The sequence below is a fragment of the Tupaia chinensis genome, unplaced genomic scaffold (genome assembly GCF_000334495.1).
Source record: "Tupaia chinensis unplaced genomic scaffold, TupChi_1.0 Scaffold000627_1, whole genome shotgun sequence".
Taxonomy (NCBI): Eukaryota; Metazoa; Chordata; class Mammalia; order Scandentia; family Tupaiidae; genus Tupaia; species Tupaia belangeri.
Genome location: NW_006160147.1, coordinates 5,375,987 through 5,398,693, shown reverse-complemented (window position 1 = coordinate 5,398,693; position 22,707 = coordinate 5,375,987). Strand labels below are relative to the sequence as shown.

At 46.5% G+C, this 22,707-nt stretch overlaps 1 protein-coding gene across 3 annotated transcripts; it reads left to right on the top strand.

Annotated features, from left to right (window-relative positions):
- Positions 1–1,350: 1,350 nt before the first annotated feature.
- FCMR (Fc mu receptor) lies at positions 1,351–22,645 on the top strand. Of its 3 annotated transcripts, XR_003551198.1 has the most exons (9): positions 1,351–1,551; positions 12,502–12,837; positions 13,656–13,784; positions 14,884–15,106; positions 17,071–17,201; positions 17,784–17,930; positions 18,035–18,093; positions 20,811–21,488; positions 21,763–22,645. XR_003551198.1 is itself a non-coding variant. In XM_027776079.1 (8 exons), exons 1-8 carry the CDS (start codon positions 1,515–1,517, stop codon positions 20,982–20,984), a joined length of 1,236 nt encoding a protein of 411 aa, XP_027631880.1. In that variant the 5' UTR covers positions 1,351–1,514; the 3' UTR covers positions 20,985–22,645. The 3 variants fall into 3 exon arrangements, 2 of the variants coding, with proteins under 2 accessions (XP_027631880.1, XP_014447443.1); XM_027776079.1 differs by having other exon boundaries at positions 20,811–22,645; XM_014591957.2 differs by having other exon boundaries at positions 1,352–1,551; positions 17,787–17,930; positions 20,811–22,645.
- The last annotated feature ends 62 nt before the right edge of the window (positions 22,646–22,707 follow it).

The following is a 22,707-nucleotide window of genomic DNA, read 5'->3' as shown; positions in this document are numbered from 1 at the left end:
CCTCGGCCAGCCAGTGGCTCTAACTGGAGGCCCAGGGCTGCCCCATGATGCCTGGCCCGTTGATGGCTGGAGACCCTCACAGCCACAGCTGCCTTGCAGGGAAAATGCAGAGAGGGGTGAGCAGGGCAGGCTGCTTGCCCCTGTGCGTGCTTCCTCTGCACCTGCTATGAGCCTCACATTCAACTTCCACTTCAGATGTTGTTCTGTGTGACAAATCTGGTGTGCGGGGGCGAATGGGAGTGGTGTACACACAACCGCTGAGGAGTCTGGGGCTCTGTTAGTGGAAACTGTGAGAATTGCCCAAGTCCCCTGGGGCATAGGAGGCTGGAGCACTTGGTGGTGGGGCCCTGGAATCCAGGAATGAAACATCCAGGAGTGAAGCCCTGGGAATCCTCTAATAAGTAACAACCCTGCACCTGTCCACATTAAAGGGCCCTTAGAGCACTTCCAGATCAGGGATTTCTGCTGGACCTCACAAAAGCCAGGTGAGGAAGGCAGGCAGAGGACATCCTATTTGGTCAATGAGGAAACTGCGGCCCAGGAAAGCTTGCTCAAAGTTGAAGCACCACACCAGGACTGGGACCCAGTCTTCTGATTTTATAACGACTGGAGGCCTTAGCATAATCTCTTCTCCATCAGGCCATGGCCTCTCTCTCGGAGCCCCAAAGGATGGTGTTGCCAGGCTGCAGTGACTTCAGGGAGAGTTGTTGTGTAATAGTCGCATGCTACTCCTGGCATTGTTCCTGTGGTCACTGGACAGAAGCCTGGGACCTTACCAGAGGACAACAGCTCATAGGGGAGATGAGGGATGTAGAGGACTGAGGTGCCGGGAGAGCCATGGTCAAGCCACAGGAATAAGGTTCTGCAGGAGAAAATGCCACAGATGCCTAGTCCCACCTTCATTTTATTTCTAGGTAAAGAAATTGAGGCTTAGAGAAAAGTAGTGAATTCCTCAAAACCCATAGCTAGCATTCCCACATAGTAGGTACTCAAAAATATTTATTAAAATGAGTTAACTAGTGACAATAAGGACCCCAACTAGCATTTTCTAACTTCCAGCCCAAGCTTCTGCCCATACAGTTTCGTCAGATGGGGGAAATTGATGAACACCAGCATGAAGCAAATGACTCTACTCAGGACTCCATTAATGCACATAGGCATGGAAGTCCTCCCAAGAAAAAAATGCCAAAGCAAAGAAGTGTCAGGCCTGGTGGTTGCTAAGAGTCTTGAGGAGCTTCCTAGAGGCCCTTTATACCCTGGTGACCCGCTCTCACTCAGCACAATATGTTTTCTCAAATCTCAACTTCCGCTGTGGTTTGCTGGTATTTTCTTTTTTAGCCCAAGAGTAGTTAGCAAACAACACAGGTAGTCATTTCCTCATTTTTGAGTCTTGTTCTTCAAGGGGGTCCAGAAAGCTCTTTCAAGCTTCAGATTGTGAAAAATTCAGGGGTGAGCAGTGGGTCTCTGTCCTCCTCTCTGGGGCTTTTGGATGGAATCTTGCTCTGGGAGGAACCATGAACTTCTGGCCCTGGTTACTTATCTTCTTCCCAGGTAAGTACAATGGAGAAACACTTTGCATTGGCCACAGGTAGTTGACTGCTGGGTAGCTCCAGCTCTGATGCTTCTGGATGGATTTGATTGCAAAGCAATACCTAGGGCAAGACAAGGATGGAAGCCATGTGAGATGTTAGAGGTTTTCCCCTCTTCTGGCTAGTACTGTTCTTTCCACTCCAGGCCAGAACTACCACTTCTCCTGTTGGGTGAGGTGTTGATTCTTAAGGGCTGAAGGTATCACCCTCTTACATGTGTTGGCCTATGAATATGGAATCTTAAAGCAAGCACCTCCAAAGTTTATTTTTATTACTACCTTCCCTTCCATTCTTTCTTTCTCTTTCTTTTTTTCTTTCTTCTTTCCTTTCTTTCTTTTTCCCTCCCTTTGTCTATTCCTGGTGAGCAGGAGTAGACAAAAAGACAAAGAAAGAAAGAGATCGATAGAGAAAGCATCCACCAATGGGACATAGTCATGCTGCAATCCTCTCTCCATCTCTCCATCCTCTTGGGACTTGGGACACACACACGCATATGGTAAATCAAGCCATCCAATGCTGGGATTTGAACTGTGGTTGGCCACATGGGATCTGGTTCCCTTAACTACTACACTAGGGGGGCAGTCCATACATTCTCTTTGTTTAGTTTTTTTTTACTCCCAATATTTTGACTTTTAACTCTTAAATAAAAACTCTTGAAACTATGGGACCAGCAGTTGGCATAATGGTTATGTTGCTGGACTCTCATGTAGTTGACCACAGTTTGAGTCCTGGACCAAGTAACTTAAATTTCACGCCAGGCATGTATGTGTGTGTCCAAGATCCCGAGAGGAGAATGGAGGAGAAGGGACTGCAGTGTGGCCATTCCCCCCTGGGGGAGTGATTTCTCGCTTTCTGTCCCTCTGTCTCTGTCTTTCTGGCAAGTGCATGTGCCCTATAGCAAAAACCTCTATAAAAACAAACAAACAAAAACAAAAACAAAAACCAACTCTTTGAACCATTTACTCATTTTGAGTTCTCTTGTTTACAGCTGTCTCCTGGAAACTTCCACTTTAAAATCCTACTGATGTCTGATATACTTAGCACCATACCTCAAACTCCTCATTGACCACCATCCAATTTAGCTATTCCATCCGTCCTAAGTTTCTCTGACATCAGCCACAAAATAGTAGAATGGCTCCTCGCTACCTCTTCCCATTTATCCTCACTTAGAACTTGATCTACCCAGTGGCCGAGTCATGCAGGTTTTAGAACTGCATTCAGCAGCTCAGAATCAATGGCAGTCTCTCCCAGAGAGATATCAGGACACAGAAAAGAAAAGGATGCACAATCACCTCTTAACTGTCTTTTCCACTTTCTCACATAGCCTGCACACAGCTCCAGCTTAATCTTCCTAAAGCTCTACTCTAATCATAGGATTACCCTTCCCCCAAATCTTCAATGATTCTCACAGACTACTGAATTAAATACACACTCTTCCCTTGTACTTCCATTTTACACTCTTACCACATTCCCCTGCACTGTCTTAACACTAAACAGGACTCCTCCTTGAATATATGCTACAAGTGCCTTCTGCCGTGCCCTCGTTCATGCTATCCCTTCTCCCAGGAGCATCCTTCTTCTCGCCTTGGTCTTTTATGGGTTCTTCAATGTCCATTTCAAACTCCACTTTGGTTTTGTGAACTTTCCTGAGCCCTCTCTTCTGAACTCCAATAACTGATCACATTCTCCCTCATATTGTGGCTTGGCATGTGCCTATTTGGCTAATTAAATGAGAAGTTCCTTGAAGGTCTAAAGGCTTCTTATTTATATTTACTTTGTGACATCCAAGTGTAGAAGAAACTCAAATATTTGTTTAGTTAAAGTTTGAAGAGCTCTAAAAGCCCAAAGGCATGGCAGTTTAATGAGATGTCAGATACTATGAGAGGTAGTCTGATATATGTGGGCACAGTGGATGGTCATCTAAACTTCGGTCTGAGAAGGAAGAAGGATTGGGTGGGCAGTAAAAGAGCTAACAGAGTAAAGGTGCCTAAATTGTATCCCGTGCCTGTCCTGAGCAGTACCACCATTCTAGCTGGGCCAGAGGGGTCCTTACTCTAGCATCCAACATTCTTCAGGCATGCCCTCCCCCCAGAGAAAGGAGTGTGCAGGCCTGGGGGATGTGCTCACTCCAGGCCCACACCCACACTCCCTCTTCTAGACCTGGAATGCCCTGTCCAAGTGATTCTGGGCCCACTTTCAATGACTATGCAAGTTTTTAAACTGACTCTTCCTCTTGAGGGTGATTTCTATGCTTATGAAAGGTGGCCACAGGGAAGGAGGTGGGGTGGCTAGAACCTATCCATCAAGCTGGGGTACCTGCTATGCATGTACTAGGACCCTGTGGTGTGGCCAAGAGCTGGGATGAAAAGATATGAGCAACAGGACATTGGGGACAGGAAGCTTGAGGCCACATTTGCCTTCATGGCCATATTTTAGAGCAGAAATCCAAAAAGTGTGTGAATTTGTCAAAATGAGGAATAAAAAATATTTTATTCAACACTAATTAGCTTCGTTTATAACTTTAAAATATTTAGACACATGGTATATGGGCTTTTATTTGTACTCCTAACCCAGGTCCTGCAAAGGCTGGGGGTGAGCTTCATCCTCACAGGAAGTGCATGGGCGAGTGCATAGACCATATTTCCTAGAGCACTGTGTTGGCAAAAAGAACAACTTTGATAACCACAAGAGCAGTTTCAGTAAATGTTGAAGACTAAATCCTGATGCCAATAGATTGAAAAGAAATTGAGGGACCAGCAGATGGCATAGCAGTGACATTGTTGGACTCCCACATGGCTGATCGCAGTTCGAGTCTCAGACCCAGTGGCTTGAAACACACCAGGTGTGTGTGTGTGCCCAAGATCCCAGGAGGGGAATAGAGGAGAAGGGATTGTGCTGTGGCCATGCCCCCTGTGGGGTGATTTCTCACTTTCCTTTTCACTATCACTGTCTCTCTCTGCTGAACACATGCACCATAAGGCAAAAAGCCCCACCCCACCCCACCCCCCCAAAAAAAAAAGAAGAAAAAGAAAAAGAAATTGAGAAAAAAAATCTCAGGCCAGCTCTCTTCTTTCCAAGAGTCTACTTTGACTTGAGATCCTCATCCCCACTCCTAATAGGAAATCACCACTACTTAGAAGCTACAGTCTATCTCCACAGCATCCTCACCCACCAAGGCCCTATGAGCCTTTAGCTTATTTTACATTATGAAAATCACAGGGGTTTCCTCCTATACTCCAAATGTGTATTTATATTCAGTTATCTGTTGAGGGTAATTTTTAAACCATCTGCCCTTTCTCCCCTACTATAAAATTAAGTCACCAATTTAGGGATTAATGTAATTTAATACTATCTCTAAAATATACATAATTATTGCAGCTTATTTTTCTGTTGCTAACAACTAAATGCCACACTGGGTAATTTATAAGGAGTAGAGGTTTATTTAACTCCTGATCTTGGAAGTCCAAGGCCAAGGTTCTAAATATGATAAGGATATTCTTGTTCATCGAGACTCTCTGCAGAGTCCTGAGGTGGCACATGGTATCACACAGCAAGAGTGTTCATGTATCTCTGTGTCCCTTTGTCTGCTCTTTTTGTAAAGCTACCAGGAGTCAATCATGGGGACCCACCTTAATGACCTCATTTAATCACAATGACTTCCCAAAGACCTCACCTTTCAATATCATGAATGAATAATTCTCCACCCTCTTAATCCCATTACAACCAAATTTCAATGCATGAATTTTGAGGGAACACATGCAAACCATAGCGTTCTACCCTGGTCTCCAAAATTCATATCCCCTTTACATAAAAAATAGTCGCAAATTTTTAACTCATCCCAACACCAGATCAAAAGTCCAAAATCACATTGTGAGTCTGTGAAATCAAAACAAATTATATACTTAAAAAATACAATAGTGAGATAGATACAGGGTAGAAATTTTCATTTTGCAAGAAGAAAGTAGTAACAAGTCCCAAGAAAGTTTGTAATCCAAGAGGGCAAATATTAAATCTTTATTTTTTAAAACTCTTTTTGTTACATTTAGTCACTGTGCATGTTTAAAACATACAAAATAGTTTTCCCAAATTCAGCACATATTAGTAAAGTCAAAAATATTACGATATACATTATCAATAACTTTTTATTTTTGTATCTGATTTTTTCCCCTAATCTTCTTTCTCCCACTCCCTACTACCCAGTGGCTCCCATCTCTAATATCTACAGTTGCCCTCCTTGTTATTATATCTTCCAATCTTTTAGTTTCTGCCATAAAGCGCAAATATTCAGCATGTATTAAGTGGGGACATACAATGCCTCTATTTCATAGTCTGGCTTGCTTTGCTTAGCATTGAATCTTTCATATTTGTCCACTTGTATCAAATGCCAGGGTCTCATTCTTTTTTATGTGTGGTTGAAAAGTATTCCATCGTGTATATGTGCCACATTTTTTTAATCCATTAATCTGTCCTTGGACATTTGGTTTGATTCCATTATCTTAGCAATTGTGAGTAATGCTGTAACAAATATGGATGTGCAAGTGTTTTTCTGACTGTTTTCTTATCCTTTGGGTGGATACCCAAGAGTTTCTGGGTCATATCATAGTTCTGTTTGTAGGTTTTTGAGGAACTTCCATGTTGTTCTCTACAGTGACTGTACTAATTTACATTCCCATAGACAATATAGAACAATTCTCTTTTCACTGACACCTCATCAGCACGTATTATTCTTTATTTGTTTCATCTTAGCCATTCTGACTGGGTTAAGTGTCATCTCATTGTGGTTTTGATTTGCATTTCCCTTATGATACGAGGTGTTGAGCATTTTTCTACACTCTTTGACCATTTGTATGTCTTCCTTGGAGAGTTCTCTGTTCAGCTTATTTGTCCATTTAAAATTTGGTGGGGTTTTTCTGTTGTTGGTTTTTTTTTTTTTTTTTTTTTTGCAGTTAAGTTCCCTGTGTATTCTAGTTATTAGTCTCTTATCTGAGTTATAGTTTGCAAATATATTCTCCCATTCTTAGGGTTTCTCTTTACTCTTTATATTGTTTCTTTTGCTGTACAGAAGCTTTTTAGCCTGATGTAGTCCCACCTGACTATTTTAGGGATTATTGCCTGTGTTTTGGGGGGTCTTATTTTAGAAGTCTTTGCCTACTCCAATGTCTGCAAGTTTCCCCTGTGTTTTCTACCAGTAGTTTCATAGTGTGAGGTTCTATATTTACATCTTTGATCCATTATGAGTTGATTTCTGTTAATGGTAAGAGATAGGGTCCAGTTTCATTTTTCTACAGGTGGATATCCAATTTTTCTGGCACCATTTGCTGAAGAGATGTTCTTTTCCCCACTGGATTGTTTTGTGCCTTTTGTTAGAAAATCATTTGACTGTATGTTTGGGGTTTATTTATGTGTTCTCTATTCTGTTCAGTGGGTCTACATGCCTATTTCTGTGCCAGTACCATAGTGTATTGATTATCACAACTTTGTAATATATTTTGAGGTCAGGAAGTGAGATGCCTCTTACTTTATCCTTTTTGCACAGTATTGGTTTGGTGATATAGAGCCTTTCATGATTTCAGACAAATTTTATGTTTTTTTTTTTCTATTTCTGTGAAGAATAGCTCTGGTAATTTTATCAGAATTGTATTAAATTTGTAAGTTAATTTGTAGAATTGACAATTTGATTATATTAATTCTTCCAACCTAGGGACACAGGATATCTTTCCACTTTTGTGTATCATTTGAAATTTTCTTTTTTAGTTATATATATGTGTGTGTTTGTGTGTATATATATATATTTTTTCTTATAGAGGTCTTTCATTTCTTTGGTTAGAATTATTTCTAGATATCTTTTTTCTTTCTTTTTTTGCCTATTTTAAATGAGATTGCTTCCTTCATTTCTACCTGTTCACTGTTGGTATATAAAAATGCTATAGATTTTTTAATTTAGTTTTAATTTTTTTTTAATTTAGGTTTTTACTCTAGCGCATGTGCACTTGTCAGAAAGACAAAGAGAGACAGAGATACAGAAAGCGAGAAATCATTCCCCAGGGGGGATGGCCACACCACAATACCTTCTCCTCCATTCTCCTCTCAGAATCCTGGGCACGCACGTACACGCGCCCAGAGTAAGTTTAAGCCACCGGGTCCAGGACTCAAACCGCGGTTGACTATATGGGAATCCAGTGACATAGCCATTACGTCAACTGCTGGCCCCCAAAATACTATAGATTTTTGTATGCTGATTTTGTATTCTACCCCTTTACTGTCAGACGTTAAATCTTAAAGCTTCAAAAATAATTCTCCTTTCATTCTATGTGCCACTTCTGGGGATTTTAGGCTGCTGAAACAGCAAGCAGTCTTGTTGGGCTTTGCTGGGCTCAGTCCATATTTGATATTTTTTTCAGTTTAGTGTCCCATGTCTGCAATTCTCCCAGGCTGGTGCTGTACACTGTTAGTTCTACAATTCTGGGGTTTCCAGGACAGCCTCGACCCTGCAGCTCCACTAGACATTGCTCTGACAGCTGCAACCTGCCCATTTCCGCTTCACATTGCCCTAGCTGAAGCTCTTTGCAGTAGCTCAACCCTCGTGACCAGCCCTTGCCTAGACCCCCAGGTTGTCTGAGACATCCTTTGAAATCAAGGTGGAGGCCACACACCTCCATAGTACTTGAATTCGGCATGCCTGAAGACTTACTACCACATGCATGTCACTAAGGTCTGCCAATCACATTCTGGAGTGCTGGTTGAGCTGCACCTGGGGCCTCTTAAACCACAGATGGTGTCAAGGAGCGCTGCACGAGAACGTGCAGGTCAAAGTCCCAAAGCAGCCCTTGGCAGCAATGCCATGGAGAGCTCCCAGACCTGTCCTCTGAAACCATTCTGCCTTCCTCATTCTCTGGACCTTTACGGGAGAGGCAGTCACCTCGAGGATCTCTGAAATGCTCTTGAGGCCCTTTACCCATTGAATTGATGCACAGCACCTGGTTCTCTTTTCAGCCACACTAATCTTTAGCAAGTGATTGCTAAGCTACATTTTCTGTTTTCTCTGCCAAACATGCTTTTTTTTTTTTTTTTTTTTGCATGACTAGGCTGTGCGTTTTTTAAATCTTTCTGATCGGATTCCCTTTTCATTACAAATTCTCTCTAAAACATACCATTGCTCTTTCATTTCACTGCAAGCAGTTTAAAGTAACCACAGAGCAGTGCTAGACAGTGGTGCAATGGTAAAATGTGATGTCTCTATCTCTCTTCAGTAAGCACACATGCCCTACAGCAAGAAAAAATAAAACCCAAAAAAGTATAAAAGGAAAATGTGATGCTCTTCAAGATTGAATCACATGGGAAGGTTCTGAGTTCATGTCCAGAGACATCCTTGAGTTCACAGACACATGAGTGCTCATGATCTGGGACTGCCTGAGACTGGGAGTGCTTTGAGGTCTGTTGGGGGGGGGTATCTCTATCTCTCTATCTCTCTTCTGTCTCTCTCATTCATGAAAGAAATGAACAAGTAAACAAAACAAAACAAAAAAGTAACCATACCGCTTTCTGTATTTTGCTTGGAAATTTCATTTGCCAGATATCCATCACTCCTAAATTCCACAAAGTCTTACGGCACAGACACAATGCAGACAAGTTCTTTGCAACCATGTATAAGAATGATCTTTTCTCCCATTTCCACTAAGATATTCTTTATGTTCATCTGGGATCTTCTCAAAACAGCCTTTACTTTCCACATCTGGCTCAACATTCTGGTCGCAGCTATTTTTACCAATCTCTGAAACGTTCTCATCCATTCATCCCTAGTCTTCTCATATTCCGAGCGCTCGCCAGAATCTAGGTTGCTCCTCTAAGCTGCTTCCACATTTTCAGATCTTTACTATTAGCAAACAGCCTCACTTCATGGCACCAGTTTTCAGTTTGTTGTGCTGCTAATAACAGCAGTACTTTCAACTCCATAACTGGATTAAAATGGCACCCTTTTAATCCCATCAGACCAAGTTTCAACACATGGATCTGGGGGGACACTTTCAAACTATAGCAATGTAAAACACATTGGTTCCTTTAAACCTCTTCTCCCACTCCACCTTTTCTTCCCCCCAGTCATTTGTAAATGTACTTATACATTCCAGGTTTGCAGAAATGCAAGAGCACCTGGGTGGCTTGTTTAAAAATACAGATTCCTAGGACCCCCTGCTAGAAAGATGTAATCACCTTGCCTAGGGGGGCAGGACCAGAACACCTGTGTCTTGACAGTGAGTCTTCTGTTCACTGGGCCATTTTTTTCATCTGTTCTCTGTTTTAGAAATCTGCATTGCCCAGTCTTGGCTATAGGTGAGAAGTGACTATGGACTCCAAGGATATCCGGTTACTTTCTCTCAGAGTCTGGTCATTTTCCTATCACTCACTAGTGCTTTCCTGTCATCCGGAGCTCCGCACACCCGGTACCCTTCCTTGTCTCATCCACCACAAGGACCTGGGCACATCAAGGCTTTACCAGAAGTTTAGCCTTGAGCAGATGAGGCCTCTGGAGGTGCCTGCATAGACAATACCTCTCATCTCTGCTGTCTCACCCCTGCCTATGTTGTAACGTCTTGTTTTGGGGGAAAGGAACATTCATAACCCCCTTTCTGTCCAGCTTAGTCTCATTCAAAAATGTCCATGCATTTCTTGAACATTGGCGCTCAGTTTTCCACACAGGTGTGGGCTGTCTGGATGCACCATGTGATTCCCCCACCCCCTCAACTGGGTTTTTGTTCTTTTTATAAAAATTTTTGCTATAGGGTATGTGTACTCATTGGAGCGAGACAGAGAGAAAGGGAAAGTGACATTCACCCCCAGGGGAGATGGCCACACCACAGTTCCTTCTCTTCCACTCTCCTCTCAGGTTTTTGGACGCATGCACACATGTGCACACACGCTCCCAGTGTGTTTTTCAAGCCACGGGGTCCTGGACTCAAACCGCACAGTAGGTCATGTGGGATCCAGTGTCTTAATCACCATGTCACCTGCTGGCCCTGGACCTTTGTCCTTTGGTTGAGACTTTGTGAGCAGCTAACCCTTCCACTCCAACATACCAGGTGTGAGGCCATCCCTGCCTCCACCGCCAGCAGGTGTAAAGCAGTGTTGAGTTTTTGTGTGAGGGTTTCCCATGTCAGATTCCATTTTCTAGCTGGTCTCTCTTCCTTGCTCCCACTTTTTTTTTTTAAGAGGTTTTTGCCTTAGGGCATGTACACTTGCCAGAGAGAGAGAGACAGTCAGTGAGAGAGAAAGTGAGAAATCACCCCACAGTGGGGATGGCCACACTGCAATCCCTTCTCTTCCATTCTCCTCCTGGGATCTTGGGCACCATGCACACATATCCAGCATAAGTTTCAAGACACTAGGTCCAGGACTCGAACCATGGTTGGTCATATGAGAGTCCAGTGACACAACTGCTACGCTCCCTTGCTGATCCCCCTTTCTCCCATGTTAACATCAACCACACTTTTATATCTCAACCTGCTCCTCAAAATGCTCCCTTCCCAGCCCCTTGCTGCCCTGTTCTAACCCCTCAGCTCTGCTCCCATGGGTGTTTCTATCTCTGTGCTGTCACTCGTATTCTTCCCTCTACCTAGAATGTCCTTATCCATAAGCCTCAAGCCCCACCTCCTTCCCAACGTTTTCCTCAACCCTCATTTACTAAACATCTTGTTGCTATTCTTCATGCATGGTCTATGGATAAATCTCAGTAAGTTAGACCTTCTCTAGGCCCAGGGCCGCTACGTTCTCATTCGGATCCTGGCCTTTCTGGGGACTGTTCTCACTGTCTAGAAGTCTCTTCTGCACTCCAGCCCCATCCCAACACACATCCACTTTACCTTTTGAACCATTTTCCCAGAAACACGCAGACACTTACAGGAGCCCACTAATTGACAAACATGCCCAGCTCTACCCTCTTCTGTGGCAGCTCAGCGGCATTAGACCTGCTTTCTCGCACCCAGAGCATAAGCTTTTGATGCCAGGAAGTCAAGAGCGTCTTTTACCCCTCCCTCTCAGTACACACAGCTGGGCACACACACCCTTGCTTTCCCTCCATGTTTCCTGCCTTGGTCACAACAGCATCATCCTACCAGTTGCCTGCTATGCCCACTCCTTCAGTGCACGACTTGGACATCACTTCTTCCAGAAAACCTTCCTCAGACTTTACCGGCTTCTTGCAACAGCCTGGATCCAGTACCCCTACTTGCTCCTTCCAAAGGACACTGCACTGTCTCTGTCAGGGGGTTCATTACACTGCACTTTGGGGGCCGTTAAATAATTTGTTCTGTGAGTGAGGGATGCCAGTTACCTTACTATAATTTCACATGAAAGGTATGCAATAAAAACTTGCTAAATGATTTAATAAATAGAAGTCATCAAATAAATGATCTGATGGTGGATCTAAGCAAAACAAAACTGGAAAGGACAACTTGTTTCAGCATTTCGTACCTCCCTACACCACACTGAAGTCCTCTGGGGGTGAGATGCCACTTGGCAAACTATGCCAAAGCATAGTTTCTCTCCTCCGAGTGGATGTTTTAGTCTTGACTTACATTCCCAGGAATTGGTGTCTGCGTCTTTATGGGACTGGGTTTGGTTATGAGACTGGGGCTGAGACTGAAGGTTAAGGCTTGAGTGTGGGGTTAGGGTGGACACAGAACTGGTCTGAGGTTGTGATAGAGTCAGGGGTGGAAGAGGGTGAGGACGAGGCTTAGGAGAGAAATCAGGGGAGGGCTGAGGTTAAGGGCTGGCTGAGGCTGGTGGATAGTGGGGACGGAGCGGGATCTGAGGATGAGTGAGTACCCTGGGCTGAGGCTAGTGAGAGGGCTGGAGTTGGGGTATGACAGGGGCTGGATTCAGCTGGGGCTTCCTCTACATTAACTTCCTTTTCCTGCAGTGTCTGGGGCTCTGAAGATCATCCCAGAGGTAAAGCTGGAGGGGGAGCTGGGCGGATCTGTCGTCATCGAGTGCCCACTTCCTGAAATGTACGCGAGGGTCTACCTCTGCCGGGAGATACCAGGCTCCGCAGTATGTGCCACCGTGGTGTCCAACAAGAACTTTTTCAGGAAGGAATACAAGCGCCGAGTCACCTTGGAGCTGTTCCCAGAGAGGCATCTGTTCTTGGTGGAGGTGACAGAGCTGACTAAAAGCGACAGTGGAGTTTATGCCTGTGGGGTCGGCATGCATACAGACGAGGGCAAGACCCAGCTAGTCACTCTGAAGGTCTACAGTGGTAGGTGACCACTCTGACTGGAGGCTCAGCCCACCCAGAAAATGTTTCCTCTCCTTAAGACTGGGCCAGCTGTAACAGTCCCCCAGACTTGTATGCTATTGCCACATCAACAAGCCCAGTAATAACTGCGAGACACCTTGTAGTCAATTAACTTCATAGCCCACAGAAGTTTTTATCCAAAGCGGATGAAAGGGATAAAATGGGAAGATAGGCACTCTCCTTGGACGGCCAGCCCTACCCAGGGCATGATGGGAGTAGGGGCTGGAGCTGAGGCTACTTGGAGGTCACGCAAGGCATAGTTTCTGTCCTCAGAATGGGTGTTTCAGTCTTGACTTCCAGTCTTAGGAATTGGTGTCTGAGTCTTTATGGGTTTGGGTTTTGTTATGAGACGGGGACATAATTGTCCTACCTAACCGTCCCATAGGATATAGCAGGGGTAACTCTAAAGGAAAGACACTCACCCAGAGTGCCACGTCTAGAGGCCAAACTTGTTATGTTATAGTCTTCTGTTTCCCTCGAATCCTGCCTGTTCTCTGCTCCACCGACATGGCTACACTGATGCACAGAACTAATTCAACAGCCTGGAATCCCAACGGCCTCTGGTGGGTTTTCAGGGGATCTTTAGGCTAGGAGGAAAGAGGGAAGCCTTCAGTCTGGTTCCTTTTCCGCACCTCTCAGTGGATCCTGCCCTCTGCCTCTAGTTGCCACCCAGCCTAGCTAAGTCAGCTTCACCAGAGCTTCAACTTACACCAGAGCACCTTCTCCAAACCTCAGTCTTTCCCCAGAGACCATCAACACACTCCTTTTGTTTCCAATAGAGTATGAGCCATTTTGGGAAGAGGAGCCAATGCCTGAGCATCCAAAATGGTATAAACATCTGCATCTGAAAATGCCCCCTTTGTTCCAAATGCCTACACATGGCAGTTCTTCCAAATTCGTATCCAAGGGTAAGTTCACCAAAGCAAGGTAGGGGGTGGGGGAGACGCTGTGGCATTGTGAAAATGGAGGAGGGGTTTTGTGCTCATTTTACAGAGTGGATGGCAGAGCAAAGTGGAGTCTCAAGTGTATTTCCCTGCCTAAGAAAGGGTACCTGGGACCAGCAGTTAGCGTAATGGCTATGTCGCTGGACTCCCACGTAGTCTACCGCAGTTCACGTCCCGGACCCAGTGGCTTAAAACTCACACCGAGCACGTGTGCGTGCATGCCCAAGATCCTGAGAGGAGAATGGAGGAGAAGGGATTGCGGCGTGGCCATCCCCCCGGGGGGTGATTTCTCGCTTTCTATCTCTCTGTTTCTGTCTGTCTGTCTAGTGAGCACACATGCCCTATAGCAAAAAGCTCTCCTAAAAAAAAAAAAAGAAAGAAAAAAGAAAAAAGAAAGAGTACCTCTCTAGGATCTGCTTTCTAGATCCTTCAAGCCTACCCAACAGGCAGGAAACCGTGCCTTAATTGCAAAACTTACATGTCACCACCAGATGGCACCACCACAAGTAATGAAGTTTGTGCTCCATTCACAAAAATCCAGCTCTTTTATGAATGACTACCTAGACAAAGACAGGGCAGAAGATCCCCAGCTGGAGGTCAGTCAAGCCTCCAGCTCCCCACAGGGTTGTCTTCTGCCTGCTAGCATCCAGTGATTTTGACAACTCTATTTTGCAATTTGAAGCTTAATGATGATCACATGAAGCATTTCAATAACATTTCCTAGTCTTAAAAGCATTAGACATGCAATATTTCTATTGGATCTTCACAACAGTAACCAAACATTATGACACTGGGATTTGCTGGGTGCCAAGAGGGATAGTGTGTCTGGGTAGCTTGTGTAACTGAGATTGTGACTGATACATCACAATGGGGTGGGGACAGAACTAGAAATGAGATCCACCTGTGGAATTGGCATGCAAGAAGGCACATGGGGCCATGAGGACCGCAAGAATAAAGGTCACCTGGGTAGAGGGATGAGGTACCGAGGAATGAGGTGGTGACCTAGTCCTGCTGGAGACTGGTGTGCATACAGAAGGTCCCTTTTCCCTGACATCTCCTGCAGCTACCACTCCAATGCAAAGGACTGCGATCCATTCAGCCCACCACCCCTCCTCCACTACCCCAGTCACCCACCACCCTCGAGTTTCCAGAGCATCTTCAGAGGTAGCTGCCGAGTTCCCAACTCTCCCGCCATCCACAACAGCCTTGAAGACCTCAGCTCATGAGGAGCAGATCAGGCCCCAGACAGCCAGCTACAACCACCACACCAGGCTGCACAGGCAGAGGTAAGAGGTCTCCACTATCCAAGATGGGCAAAATAGGCTCGAGTTGGCTCTGCAGGTAGACATGAGATCCAAGTCTTTCGGTCACTCCAAAGCACTCCAATCTGTTTTGAGGGGGAAGAACTAAGTTAGAAATTAAAGCCAACCATTAAATATTAAAATTACATTCACCTTTTCCTTTTCACTTTTTAAATGTGGCTACTAGGAAATTTTAAATGACATACATGACTCATGTCTGTGGGATAGCTCTGGTCTAGTCGGGAGTGCAGTTCAGGGAAGTACTGCCATTGACCACTAGAGGGTAGCAGTATAACAGACTGGAAAGAAAGTCGGTGACGGGATTACTATTGCCAAAGCAAAAACAATCCCGTTAGTGAGGAAAGGGACCTCCAGCGTCATTTGGGTTCTGGGTATGGAGAAACCGAGGCCCTGAGAGCTTAGTGGTTTCAAATGAGCCAAGACACTTGATTCAGTAAATTCAGTAAATCACAGCCTTCTACCAGTGGACAAGATACCAAATTCTAACATTTTTTTAGTCTCTACTATGTGTTGGGCACTGTGCATTTATATCTTGAAGATATAAAAAGATGAAAACACACGCTATCCAGGACTCCTTGGAAAAGACTAACTGTGATAAGGTTTGTAAAGAATTGAGAACACAAAAAGAAAAAAGCTGATTCTGGGTTATCAGGATTAGGAAGAAAGGATTGTACACTACTCCTTGAAGAAAAGTAAGATTTCAGTATGTTTAAAAAAAAAAAAATGGAGGGGAGATCTCCCAGACAAAAAAATGCTCTGAGAAAAACATGTTTTCCATAGTTATAAGAAAATAGTTCAGGGACCAGCAGTTAGTGTAATGGCTATGTCGCTGGATTCCCATGTAGTCGACTGTGGTTCAAGTCCTGGACCCGGTGGCTTAAACTCATGCCGGACACATGTGTGTGTGTGTGTGTGTGTGTGCCCAAGATCCCGAGAAGAGAATGGAGGAGAAGGGATTGCAGTGTCGCCATCCCCCCCACAGGGGGTGATTTCTTGCTTTCTCTCTCTCTGTCTCTCTCTGTCTCTCTGGCAAGCGCATGCGTCCTATAGCAAAAACCTCTAAAAAACTAGTTCATTTACTATTTACCATAATCTTGTGAAGAAACCAAGGAACATTGGAAGGGGAACCGGTATTTATGGAATACTGCTACAGATCAGTTACGTTCTTTTTATTTATTTATTTATTTTTATTTTGCTAGAGAGCATGTGATGAGAGGGGCGGAGAGAGGAAAGGTGAGAAAGCACTGCCCACAGGGCATGCTGCAGTCCCTCCTCCATTTCCCCTCCTAGGGTTTTGGGCACACAGGTTCATGTGCCCAGTATGTCTCTCAAGCCACTGGAACCTCCCGGTCTGGCATGTGGGATTCAGCTACCCCAACCACCTCGTCACCCGCTAGCCACATTAACTTCTGTCCACTATTTTGTTTCATCCTCATAAGCATTCTGTGAAATAAATTGCACTATACCCATTTATGGGAGAATTAAGGCTTGGAGAAGTTAGGAGACTTGTTCAAAATCACACAGGCAGTAAAAGGCAGAACTTGAATCTGAGTTCAAGTTTTCTGACTTCATGAACAAGAGTCTTTTGGGAGCGTGGAGGAAATTCCCTTAACAATGGGACTAACCTATAGGCCTTCTGCAAAAAAACGTGGGCCACACAAGATGCTTCCTTAAACCTACCTCCCTGGTGGCAGCAGGTGGAGTGGTGGTTAAGGCCTTGACTCCCACATGGTCGACCACAGTTCCAGACCAGGTGACTGACTTTCTCTCTCTCTCTCTGGTGAGCATGTGTGCCCTATAGCAAATGAAAATAATAATAATAAAATTAGATAATTTTTTAAAAAAACTTCCCTTATTAACTTCCTCTGCCTCACTTTCTCTTTCCCCCTCTCTCTCGTTTTTTTTTTTTTTTTTCTCTCTCTCTCCAGAGCCTTCAACTACGCCTCACAGCCTGGAAGAGAAAACCAAGGATTTCACATCCTGATTCCAACCACTCTGGGCCTCATCCTGTTGGTACTTCTGGGCCTGGTGGTGAAAAGGGCCATTCAAAGAAGGAAAGGTGAGCAGCCAGGTGGGGATCAAATAGGGAAAGCTGGGCTGCCCAAACGGCCCAGAGCTTTCGGACCCTCTTGGACTTGCAAGGGAAACTCGGGGAGCGTCCACGACCAGCCTGAGTGTAGACAAGTGGTCTGGGTGGGGGTCGATGGCTGGGACTCTCTCCTCAAAGGAGGGCGCTGTGCTTTCGCACCTTTACTGAGCAGCTTGCATTGCCAAACAAGAGAGCAGACTGCCTTTACTTTGGGGACGGTGCGGAACGGTGGCCTCGGGCCTCTGATGCCATTTTTCTTTCTTTTTTATTTTGGAGAGGATTTTGCTATAGGGCGCTCTATAGAAAGATAGAGAGAGACAGAGAGACAGAAAGCAAGACCCTACCCCCCCAGCGGGGATGGCCACGCCGCAATCCCTTCTACTCCATTCTCCTCTCGGCATCTTGGGAGGGCGTGCACACGCGCCCGGCGTGAGTTTAAGCCACCGGGTCCTATACTCAAACCATGGTCAACTACATGGGAGTCCAGCGATGTAGCCATTAGGCTCTCGGCTGGCCCCGATGCCATTTTTCTTTCTCCGTGACTTTGCGGAGAAGTCCTTTCTAGGCGGGTCCGCCGACTGGCCGTGAGGATGCGCGCCCTGGAGGCCTCCCAGCGGCCCCGCGCGTCGCCTCGGCCGCGCTCCCAGAACAACGTGTACAGCGCCTGCCCGCGGCGCGCCCGGGGGCCGGGCGCAGGGGGTGAGTAAGCGCCTGGGGCAGGCAGGGGGGAGAGTCAGGTGGAGTGGGCCTGGGGCGGGGCTGGAGCTTAGGCCACGCCCTCACCTCCGCCCTCCCATCCTTAGGCCCCCAGGAGACGTCTCTCTCCGCCCCCGGAGCCTCGGCTATCCCCGCCCCGTTGCAGGTGAGCTCCGCCCCCTTCCCCTAGGCACGGCCCTGGGCGTCCACGCGCGCAGGTTCTCCAGCTCCACCTACCTCCTGGGCTCTGGCCTTCCCAGCACCTGCTGGGCGATGAGCCTGGCTGCAAGCTGAATCTGTTTCCTTCGTTGATGGTGTCAGGACCGGCTTCCCAGGAATTGCAGTGGACTTGGTTACGTGGCTTTTGGCCCAGCGTTTCTTACAGGATACATGGGTGCTGGGTGACGGTAGCCAGGTAGAGGATGGCAGACCGCAGCCACAGTTGCGTGAAGGGCCTTCACGTGGGAGGGATTCGATTTCTGGGAGGTAAGGAGATGGAAGCTACCCAGACATTGCATCTCTGTGAGGGAGGACTTCCTAGTAAACTGAGACAAGAGCGGATCTACACAGCACTGGGGGCAGTTAGGCCTGTCTAGAGGGTGACTTGGCAGAGATGGGGACAGGATTCAACACTTCGGGCGAGGGGACTCACCTTCAAACCTCGCATGGACCTAGGGAGCTCCTGTTTCCTTCGCTGGCCATCATTGGGTAGGAAGTCTATCCTTTCCTCCTGGTTTTCCCCAATTTCAAGACAAACATTTTATCCTCCAAAGTAGCCCATAGAAGCTAAAACACCATTCTCCGGGGAACCAGAGATAACCTAAGAGTGGCAAATAAGCCCTGGGTTTTTGTTTGTTTGTTTGTTTGTTTTGAGAGATTTTTGCTATAGGCTGCATGTGCTGGCCAGAAAGACAGAGAGAGACAGAGAGTGAGAAATCATCTCCCGGGGGGAGGGGGAGATGGCCACGCCACAATCCCTTCTCCTCCATTCTCCTCTCGGGATCTTGGGCATGTATGCATACGCGCCCAGCATGAGTTTAAGCTGCTGGGTCCAGGGCTTGAACCATGGTCAACTAGATAGGAGGCCAGCAACATAGCCATTACGCTAACTGCTGGTCCCCCAATAAGCCCTGTTTTGGCTACAGCATTGGCTAAGCTAGGGCAGCAGACTCAGAGACACGAGGCTCCCAATGGAAGTCTGTTTTCCTCTCAGGGTAAAGCTCTCAGACAGAGGGACTTGAAGAGGTCACATGAGTCCCAAGGTGGTCCAGGGACTCAAATTCACTCTGTCTTGTTGCTCCACCCTGGCCAGTACTCAGCAGCTATGCCATGTCCACACTCTAGCCCACAGGAGGGAGACCATGAGCTTAAAGTGCCACACATCACTTCCACTGGCATCCCGTTGGCCTAACTTGTAGTGACACTTTCAAGGGAGGCCCATCCCAGGCTGGGCAACAGTGTGCCTTACTGGGAAGGAATGAGCAAAGCCAGCACCAGGTAGTATCTCTGCCACTCTCGCCACCAACTTCCTGAGCTTGCCCTTATACCCACCCCTGCCAGTGAAGGCCCATGGCAGCTTAGCAGTAGCCCAATGCTGTCTGTTCTATTCTTCCACCAGCCTCTTCCTCTGGAACTGTCCTGTGATCACACAGGCCCCACCTGGACTGGTACCCTGCTCAACGTGTAGCTTGCCTCCCTACTTGAAACTCTCATGGCCACTCTTAGGGGCAAAAATTCCCTAATGGGACACACTTACAGTAAGGTGCATGTACAGTGACTGCTTATTTTAGCCTTCATAGGGAGTATTTTCATTTATCAAGCCAACTAAGTTAATCTCAAATGATGAATTATAATAGGCAGCGGGGAGTATTTTTTTTTTCTTTTTTTTTCTTTTAGAGAGATTTTTTGCTATAGGTCATGTGTGCTCACTGGACAGACAGAGAGAGACAGAGAGGAAGAAAGTGAGATATCACCCACCTAGGGGGAATGGCCACATTGCAATCCCTTCTCCTCCATTCTCCTCTTGGGATCTTGGGCACGCACGCACACGCACCTGGTGTGAGCTTCAAGCCGTCAGGTCCAGGACTCGAACTGTGGTTGACTACATGGGAGTCCAATGACGTAACTGCTATGCCATCTGCTGGTCCCAGGGAGTATATTTTTGAAGCCAGCTATTGCAGCCTCCCTGTTTGGTAAAGTCCAAAATGTAAACGTTTCTTCCAGTGAGCACATTCTGAGTTCCTGCTGTGTCTGTGGTACTAGCCTTCTGGTTCTCAGAACTTAGGTTTGAGTATGTGGTGGTCCCCACTGTAGCATTCTTTAGTAAATGTGCCATGTTGGGGTCTTTGGCACAGCCCTGCCCTCCAAGAACTGACCATCCTGAAAGTGTCTGCTCCTGGGGAAGAGGAGCACTGCTGTACCCACATGGTCTGCCCCCTTCCTCCCCTCACCATCCAACCCTCTTCTGGAATGTTCTGTCATGTGATGTCACAGCCTCTCCAAGCCCTTCCAGAGGCACAGGGCTGACTCACCTTACTCTTCAATAACTCCGAGAAGATACATACTTATTCCATGAGTCACATCGTCTTATCCCAGGGAGATATTCCTCTGGCAGCTGGGTCTCCTTCAGACCACATGACTTAGTCTGAGCCCCATTTAAGGGCATTTCCTGCCCATATTAGATTGAAGTGTTTTCCAGTTATCTCGCGTGAGACATCACCCTGAAAGTCCTCACTTGATGGAGTTCGGCCACCTCTGTGCCTTCACCTTCTGGAACTCAGCTACCGTGTCCACCCCCCCCTCTTTGCCCGCTGTGGAAATTCACCCTAGAGAGATACTAAACTCACCTACCCAGGCCCATGATACTTCTTCGGTTGTTTGCAGCTGCCCGAAGCTCCCTGGCTCCATGCCCCATCTGTGAAGACCAGCTGTGAATACGTGAGCCTCTACCACCAGCCTGCTGCCAAGATGGAGGGCACTGACTCCGACTACATCAACATAGCCTGCCTGACTCACCTCCCCAGCTCTCCCCCGGGGCCCAGACCTTGGTGCCAATGAGTCTTGTCTGTTGTTGATTTCTAGTATTTGTTCCATCTTTCCTAGGAGGCCACATCAACGTCCATGCCCCAACTCAACTCTCATCCTTCTACCTGTGCCTGAGCCCGGCTCTACCCCCAGCTTCTCTTGCACACCTTTGCACCGCCTGTGGTGATTGGTGGGCTCTGGGCATGAGAGCATTTGCCTTGATGCCCCCCCTTCCTCTCCAAGCTGTCTAGCAGGCCATGGGACTGGCAGAGCATTTCCTCGAGGTCTCTGATCACAGGGCTTTGCTGCCTGGCTGTAGACCACATGGCATCAGGCCAGTGCACGGGCATAACTGTTCCTTCAGGAGTCTTTGTGGGCTTGGTTTTCACACAGATAGGTGGCCTCGGGCTGCACCGTGAGGACATGCCTCTGTTCCGTGAGCTAGGAAGGGGCCTGGCATGGAAACACCTCTGGAAACACTTTTCTGGATCCAAAGGCTGGCACTTGCTAGTGAGCTAACTTGTCTTGAGTCCCCCGGTAAGGACAGTTTATTTTTATATGGTGACATAGTCTAAAATTTCAGAACCAGACTATCTAGTGTTAGTGAAAAACACACATATAGCCATCAATCCCCTCTACTCTAAGTCTCCTCACTTATGATGCCCAAGTATCTCAACCCCAGCATCCAGTTTTAGAAACAGTCTGTCATCGCTTTATCCTTCCGTAGTCTAGCCCTGATATTTGTGCATTTGTCTTAAATTTGGTCCGTTTTAGCCATCCAAATCCATCACCTCTCTCTGCTTTCAAACAGGCACCTGATCTCTTGGCCAGTTCCAGACAAAAGATAGCAGGGTGAGGAAGGAAAGCAGCCCCCAGTGAGGACCGGGGGCTCTGCAGAGTCCCAGCATGGAAGAAGAGACAGCCTGCTCCTACATGTCCTCCTCTTAGGTTTCGGGACCACAGTCAGATGCTGTATCTCAGGGCTGATGTCAGCTACAAAGTCCAGCCAGAACTTGAGGCTGCAGGATGCTAGTCTTACGGTTGGGAAGAAGGCTTTTCCCAGATACACATCAGCCTCCCTGGGTGCTTGGCCAGAAATGGAAAGGAAAGGCTGTCAGACTTGAAGTGGGTTTTCTTTTATTAGGACGGAATGTCATCACCGATTGGACAGTGCATCCTGGTACCATGATACCATCAGCAATGTCAGCTCGACACCGTCCCCCTCTTAAATAGCAAATAAAGGGAGAATGACCCTTGATAAGAAACAGAGGGCACCCAAGGGGCAGGGATGGTGGGTGTGGGCAGGGGAGTGAAATGCTTAGCTGGACTCCGCTTAGTGCCACCTGCCACTTCAACCTCCATTTTATCTGTTATAGTGTGTTTTTCAGACCCAGGGCCTCTCACCCCACCCTAGTGCTCTGCCCCTGTAGATGTCATACGACAGCACCATTTTTATGCCCTGAAGTTCCACATCATATCCCAGCATCCCTGGTTATTCCTCAATCATCCAAAGACAGACCAAAAAAATCATCATCATCATCCATTTTGTCAAGTATTTATTTAGCACCCATCTACTGCCTCACCCTGTGGCAAGGCTCTTGGGAGATCAAAGAGAAGTATGGGACACCATATTCTGGAACTTAAAATCTCATCAAATAAATAAAACTGCAGTTGAAGCACTGACAGTAATTAAATAGAGTTGTAATAAATACAGGAGTCCACTCTATAGATTATTCACAGATCCAAAGGAGCCTTC

Bases quoted from the DNA above. Each gene is read 5' to 3' on its own strand.
- FCMR (XM_027776079.1), top strand. From the start codon at position 1,515: ATGAACTTCTGGCCCTGGTTACTTATCTTCTTCCCAG. The intron at 13,785-14,883 runs GTAAGTTCACCA...CATCTCCTGCAG, and splicing joins TTCCAAATTCGTATCCAAGG to CTACCACTCCAATGCAAAGG. The intron at 17,202-17,783 runs GTGAGCAGCCAG...GACTTTGCGGAG, and splicing joins GGCCATTCAAAGAAGGAAAG to AAGTCCTTTCTAGGCGGGTC.